The sequence below is a fragment of the Pyxicephalus adspersus genome, chromosome 9 (assembly GCF_032062135.1).
Source record: "Pyxicephalus adspersus chromosome 9, UCB_Pads_2.0, whole genome shotgun sequence".
NCBI lineage: Eukaryota > Metazoa > Chordata > Amphibia > Anura > Pyxicephalidae > Pyxicephalus > Pyxicephalus adspersus.
Window position 1 is genome coordinate 54793985 of NC_092866.1, and position 7072 is coordinate 54801056.

At 36.6% G+C, this 7072-nt stretch overlaps 1 protein-coding gene across 1 annotated transcript; it reads right to left on the reverse strand.

The window, feature by feature from the left end:
* Window positions 1-642: 642 nt before the first annotated feature.
* FGF3 (fibroblast growth factor 3) lies at window positions 643-6862 on the reverse strand. Its single transcript, XM_072422910.1, has 3 exons — window positions 6337-6862; window positions 4087-4190; window positions 643-1600 (listed from the first exon to the last, which is right to left on the reverse strand). Exons 1-3 carry the CDS (start codon window positions 6608-6610, stop codon window positions 1268-1270), a joined length of 711 nt encoding a protein of 236 aa, XP_072279011.1. The 5' UTR covers window positions 6611-6862; the 3' UTR covers window positions 643-1267.
* Between the last annotated feature and the right edge of the window lie 210 nt (window positions 6863-7072).

The following is a 7072-nucleotide window of genomic DNA, read 5'->3' on the forward strand; positions in this document are numbered from 1 at the left end:
AGGCATTGATCTTTATCTATGGATAGAGCCATGCTAAATTTGTCTGATTTTCTTCATGTCCATTGCATATTGGATGGTGACATTAGTTGGCTACAGGAGAAAGATCACATTGTTTTGCTTCCAATACAGTTAATTTGAAGAGACAAAAACACTGAATTTCTGTCAAGAACAACTAATACTTTGTAAAGACAGTAAAATTTAATTGCCCTAGACGATCGTTTGGGTGAAAATCTACAGTTAATACAGCCATCACTGTCATCATTTATTGATCCACTGTGCCAACAAAAGGGGAAACAGTCACCTACTGCTTGTTCTTTCACACCCCCTCTACATAGAAAAAAGCCACCTCTCCGTACAGCGCTCATTCATTCCTTCTGTCACCCGTAGGTGTCACTAACAATCATTTTGGGCAACACATGGCTGTACAGGGCTTTGTGACCAGTATGCCCAAATTTACTGCATTTTTGATCTTTGCTTCATTTGCTTCAATATTGTCATACTTCTATTCATTCAAGTAAAATAAAAAAAGAAGAATTTGCCACACGTGAATGATATTAATAAATATTTATATTAATTGCTTTCCTGTACAATCTTGCCCGCTGTTTTCCAGTACAGTCTAACATTTAGGGCAGTCCTGTAATTGTGCTTCTAGTGTAACAGCCAGAGAACAGTAAACAATAACATAGTCACCAAATGGAATTTGAGGTAGACCAAACAACAGGCCAGCATATGTTATAAAGAATTAGTTATTAGGTAGGAACAGAGATATTGAATGAATATAGTATCAGTACTTAGTACTATGGTGGAAGCAGCCATTTTGTTTTGCTGAGGAAACAGATAGAAATATTGTGTCTGAACGAGGGAATAGTAACTGCACAGTTATTTCCCTAGCTTCTTGGAAATTATTAAGTAAACCATAGTATAACTGCGTGTAGGAATCAGACTTATTGCAAAACTTAAATGATGAAGTTTCATCTCACTGAACAAGGAGCATGGCCACATCCAGATGTTATTTGTTTTGTTAGGCACATGATAGTGTACTCTGAAAATAATAAACAAAATTCACTTTAAAATAATCATTACATCTGCAGTCTTGGCCAACACCAGAATAAATTATCAGATAACCACGTATCTAGGAAAGTTCATTGGAATAAGAAGCCAATTTTGAGGCGAGTCATCAAATAGGCTACGTTTTTGTCCAAATTTGCAGGTGTGGGATCCAAATAGTTTCTTAGTTAATTACATCTGGAAAACATCCCCACTCACATCAGTGTCCTCGTTTTTGTCTACCACTATTTTTCTGCTGTTTTTGAATACTTTCTTTGTACTTTGTGTTTGTGTGAAATAATCGCACTGCATCATGGTCTTTGTTGTCCAGTACTCTTGGTAAGAAGAGGGAGGACTTTTGCGTCCTACGAGTCTTAAAGCCCCTCCTAGGTCGTCCTTTGCCATTGATAGATAAGTACCATAATCTTTCTGCACTGGCTTTTCGTTTTGTTCCAGCTCCATTTGGAACTGTCCTATGTAAACGGGAAGCGTAGGTATTATACCCAAGTTCATGAATCCTCTCCACAAACTCACATTCAGCATTGTAGGATTCCTGGAAAAAAAGATAAAGAGTTTTAGTTTCGTCTTTTAAGGCAATACTAGAAAGAAATCCGAATGGGGGGGGGGACTTAAAATGTTTGCCATGGTTGCTACGTTTATGTTTAGCAAAGCAGCAATTAAAACCTACTGCAGTACAGTAAAAATCATATGGTTGCTTTTACAGAAGGTTGGGCTTTAGTGAACCAAATCTCTTTCACATGGACTTTTACTTTAAATTCAAGATTCACCTTTGCTTCTGTCTACCGCAGTGGAGTGGTGCAGGAGTTATAATATAAATGAAATACTATGCAACACATCATCCATATCTGTGAGTTGAACTAAGGCCTTATGCATGGAAAACGTGGGACAAGCCAATAGGTCTTGTGAAAATGTAATGTAGTTACAGAGTATCATTTTAACTTATCAATCCAATACACCTGTGTTATGTTTGTTAATATTTTACAAAAGTAGTAAAGTCATACAGCAGGTTCAAAACCTGCTCGTTATATTGTGTTGTGTTTACCTCACACAATATAATTGTCTGTATTGTTCGGACACTCAAATGGAGCCAATCCATTATTTCTAGAGATTTTGAATGCCACATTCCAGTAGGAGGTGGATCAAAATGAGGTATTCTCAGTGGATAATTGGGTGTTCTAGTTATGGTTTTGTTGACTGGGAAGTTGTAAGAGCAAATGTAAGTGATATTCATAAGTGTCTAACCTCATTTGTTAATTGATGACATTTTAGTCTTTAATGTGTTAGCCACACACACTCTAAAACCATTTTCAGAGGAGAGAAAGTTTTTAGTAAATCTAAATAATCCTAAAGACATTAAAACAGAGATAAGACCCAGAAGGCTGCTTTTATCAGCTGCTCCTCTTGACTTAACTGAATAAAACAGATAGACTAAACACATTTGGCTGTCAGTGTGTGATTATTCAGTGGACTTCCATTCATTTTAGGATTCTTTCTGTGGATGTGTTTTGTTCACTATTAGTTCCTTCATTTAGACAGGTTAAAAAATAGTGGTTATTTATTATGACTTAATCAAAATTATTGTCGTAGATGGATAGAACATTGGTGGTATGGCCTCATGGTGCATGCCCTGTTAAAAAGCTTTCTTTACTCTTTTCTTCGGAAAGCAAAAGGAACAGCACCTGTTAAAAAGGTATTTTCTATCTTTTGTGACACCCCCGACCTAGAAATTCACTTGCAGGCTCATGCCTTGCCATGTATTACCTTAATATTTACCTTGTAAATATATATATGGACTCACATTGTATCATAACAGCATAAATATATTTTTGATCTGTCAACTTTTCAAAACCTGATGGGGTAATTTTTGCTAAATAGTTTTTTTCTGGATTTGATTAAGCTTTAAAACTGGACAAATCTCATCAGCCATATAAACCTCCTAAAATGAAATCTACTATGGGTGTCCAACCTGTCAGCAGATACTTGAACTATGCTTAATGCTCTTTCCCTTGTCCTGAGCTTCTTTATTGGTCATAGAGGCTGCTTATTACATCCCAGGACTGGTAAATAGACTCTCTAGGGGGGGAAGTTTTTACAAAAAGTGACCTCTGCTTAGTTGGAATTGGCAGGCTAACTTCAAGCCACATGTGTAAATTCCTTCCTACTATTGTATAACCTTAGTTTTGCTTACCTGCCACCTAAATATCACACCAAAGCCAACAGAAAAAGCCTTGGGTAAATTCCAAGTTTATAAATTGATGGATTTTACACAAAGGTAAGGACTCTTGATCCACCCCCAAGAGGCTGTGTGCATCGTGCTATGAAAGCATTAGAGTCGCATACCCCCCCCCCCCCCCCATACACATAAGTACCGAACTACAGTACAATAAATTGTTCATGTAGAGACCATTTTTCTTTTTCAGCTTTCTGCTATATTTGCCAAGTAGCCAACAGTGGAAAAATAATATTTTGGCCAACTTCATTATAATAAACTGCACAGAAAAGGGAAATCTGGATTGTTAGCTTAAATTTGTTATATTCTGAAAATATTAAAACAATTCCACTAAATAATTAAATGCTACATGTTTAGGCATTTATTTTTTAATGACTGGTTTCCTTTCAATTGATGTAAAGCATTTGAACTACCTTCATAGACTTCTAAGGTCACCATGTTTATATATTATGGTATTTATAGTACAGAGTGATGTCTTTGTTAAATTGTTAATAGGGATGGGCAATGTTTTTAAGCTTCATATGGGTATTTTGCAGGTTGCAATGGCTCCAAAATAAACTTCCGACAAAACTGCTAAAAGAAGCTCTGTCATGTGTAATGTAGCCATATGTTTGTGGATTTCCGTGGATTACTGTGTGAATCCTGAGCCAATATAAAACCTTATACAAGAACAAAGTAAAACAATTGCATGCTGATGCAAGCATAGCTACTGTTGCAAAAGTAAAGATTTGGTTCCTGGGATTTAGCTTCTAGAAGTAAAAGGTGTTTGTGCATTTCAGAGTACTCACTGAGGCATAAAGTCTCCCTCTTTTGTTCATAGCCAGGTATCTCCCAGAGAACAGTCCTTTGATGGCGACAATTCCCACATCCACGGCGGTTATTTCTAAAATACCTTGAAAAGCAAAATATATTATTTAATCTTTTCTGTCCAAGCATGACCTCCTGCCATTTCTCATGCATACCATTGTCTTTATTTGGCTCTATCAATTGGGAACATACTGCACCATATGTCTATACATAAACAAATTGTGAAAATACTATCACATACTTTATTTTCTTATGATTTAACAGACATGAACATGATTTATTGCTTTTACATGTGTGTGACTGTCATATCTGTTGTGGATGAGCCCTTATTCTGCTATCTGTGTAACCATATTTAAAAGCCTTTCTTAAGATGAGCTTCCTTTAGGAAATAGCGGTTTTCCTTACTGCTCCCTGAGCCTTTGAGGTTTTTCTAATCTCTGTTTGCCATCAAAAGCAAAGGGTATAGACATTTTAAAAGTATTTAGGGATTAGAAAGACAAATGCAATATTTTGCAGGGTATTAGTGGCACGCTTAGGACTGACTGGCAAAGGAGTCTATTTTAATCTTCAGGATCCCAAATGTTAGGATAATGCATTACAACAAATAGGTGGCACAGCTAATTTGTTTTATTGAGTATAAGAAGCTTTAGGCTATTCTAAACGTATTCAGTGCCAGAGGGTCTTGTACATTGTTCCTGGACCTCCTAGTGGGGGAATCACCTTGTTATTTGTTACAGGGGCCATCATGTTGATACAGCTATTTCAAAAGCATGTCCAAATGTGGAGAATCGATTGGTGTGGGCTATCAAGCCTGCCTGAACTGAGCTTGATCTAGTTTCATGTAGCTGCTCTGTACCATCTAGATATTTCCTTACATTTCTGTTTCTTTTATGTTAACTCTGCTGTACAGCATTTTGTAATATTATGTGAACAGCAATAACAGGAGATCTTCTACTCTGCCTACTTTACAAGGTATTGGTTTCCTTTTAGGATGCTGGAAGTATATAATCAAGTGGGAAAACTCGTTTATACAAAACCTCAAAAGAAAACATTTACTTTTATGATTTTTATACACTTGTTTAGAGCAGTAACACATACGTTATTTAAAATACACATGCCTGTAATTAGGGAGATGGAAGCCCAGCATCCTGTGTGTGCTGTTCTCACCCTTACTACATATTTTGACATCTTGAAACACTGAGAACAGAATATTCTCAGAGACATGTTCATGAAGCAGCTTAATTATTGAGAGCACTGTTTATAAACTATGTTAAATTAAATTTAGGGATCACAATGAAATTAACCAATACCTAGAGAGTAATTCTAAATACTACATATCCAGTCATAGGCAAATGCTTGCAATTGTCAATAAAAATATCCTAAAACCTGAAGCAGGGCTGCTGTCTTGTGTACCTTTAGTAAATAACACCCTGTATATGCTTAGCTAGTTACATTTGTGTGCACTTTTATACCTTAATAAGAGTAAAGTGGTATAAACATCACTGAAGTTTCTAAACATTTTTAACTAGAAGTTAATTGAAAAAGCAAGGCAAAACATAACATTACAAAATGTAACCTTACAAAATGTACAACACGCTGGACTAAGCTTTTGTTCATGCTGACTTAAAAAAAAACTACTAAATAAATGACATGTTTAGGGAAACAGCTGAGGGTTGAAGGTACATCCTTACCCTCCAGGTTAATTCATAGAAAGGCACAGAGTAAGAGAGATAAAGCTTTACCACCTCAGAGTTTCACCCTATTCACTCCTACATCTTAAGGAAGAAATGAGAGACAACATGAAAAGAGGATGCTAAATATCTTTGTATTATTAAAGAAAAGAAAAAAATTCCTTTCTGAATAGACTGCCTAACACACTGAAGACCATCTGTGAAACTCTGTTCAGATATAAATAATTAAGAAGCACAAAGAAAATTCAAAATTGCTACAACAACTAGAATGCAATGTGTAAATATATTAAAGAAATTGAAAAAAGTGATATAAAATCTAATACATGATAAAATAAAGCAAATCCTGGCATGTTGCTGCACAACACTGCTTTTATATTTGTGTTTATCAGTGAATCCCTAAATTTAAATAAAGCCAAAACTAGTTGCATGAAAACACATTCAATACAAGAAAAAATTATCTTTAGAAAAGTGTATTAATTATTATTTTAACTCCCTTGCATAAAAAAAAACCAATAACTTCACAAACTTAGATGCACTTACTAAAGATGCTGTTTTTCTCCAGCGTTCCATTTATTTTCCCATTTGGATGGATCTGAAGGTGATACTTGGTGGCGCAATAAAGTTTGCGGTGTCGCGGTGCACCGCCAAGATGTTCGTACACACCACCACGACCCCCAGCATCTCTTCTTAGCCTGGGATCACACAATTTTCCTCTGGCACAAGGTACTCTGACAGTACTGGACAAAGCCTTCGCCCAGGATACCTGTCGACCAAGATCACAAATACCCAGCAGCAAAATCCAAATTATAACCATTGTGGCATGGCCGAAATGCTGTTGGCTGGAAGGCTGAATGCAAATGTCACAAGGGGTCCCATTAAAGAAGTCTTGTTAGCAGCTCTCTAAGTGGCAAGTCACACTGCTCTGATGCATGGATTGCTAATAGCGTTATCTGACCTTTATCTGTCTTGTCTTGATCCTCTAAATAAATAGGTGTCAACGGTGGTCACAGGTTCATGGATTATTTGCAGCACTCAGAGTGTCAGCATCTCCCAATGTGCAAGAATGAGATCCCTTCTGAATTTTATGAGTTTTCGAGAAATAGTGGTGCTCAACAGCACTGAAATAAAAAGCCCCCCCTCCCCTTGCAACAATAGACAGATCCCCGACCAATTGATACAAAGGAGGCAGGCAAGGTATCATTCTTGTGTGAACTAAGTGCAGGCTGGATAAAATTACACAGCACTGCTTACAGTGGCTCAGTGCAAAGAAAAAAAA

What these genes read in the sequence shown, in the direction of transcription:
- FGF3 (XM_072422910.1), bottom strand. Translation starts at nt 6,610, where the DNA reads ATGGTTATAATTTGGATTTTGCTGCTGGGTATTTGTGATCTTGGTCGA. An exon ending in GGAGAAAAACAGCATCTTTA is followed by an intron (nt 4,191 to 6,336) that starts GTAAGTGCATCT and finishes TTGCTTTTCAAG; the next exon opens with GTATTTTAGAAATAACCGCC. An exon ending in GAGGGAGACTTTATGCCTCA is followed by an intron (nt 1,601 to 4,086) that starts GTGAGTACTCTG and finishes CTTTTTTTCCAG; the next exon opens with GAATCCTACAATGCTGAATG.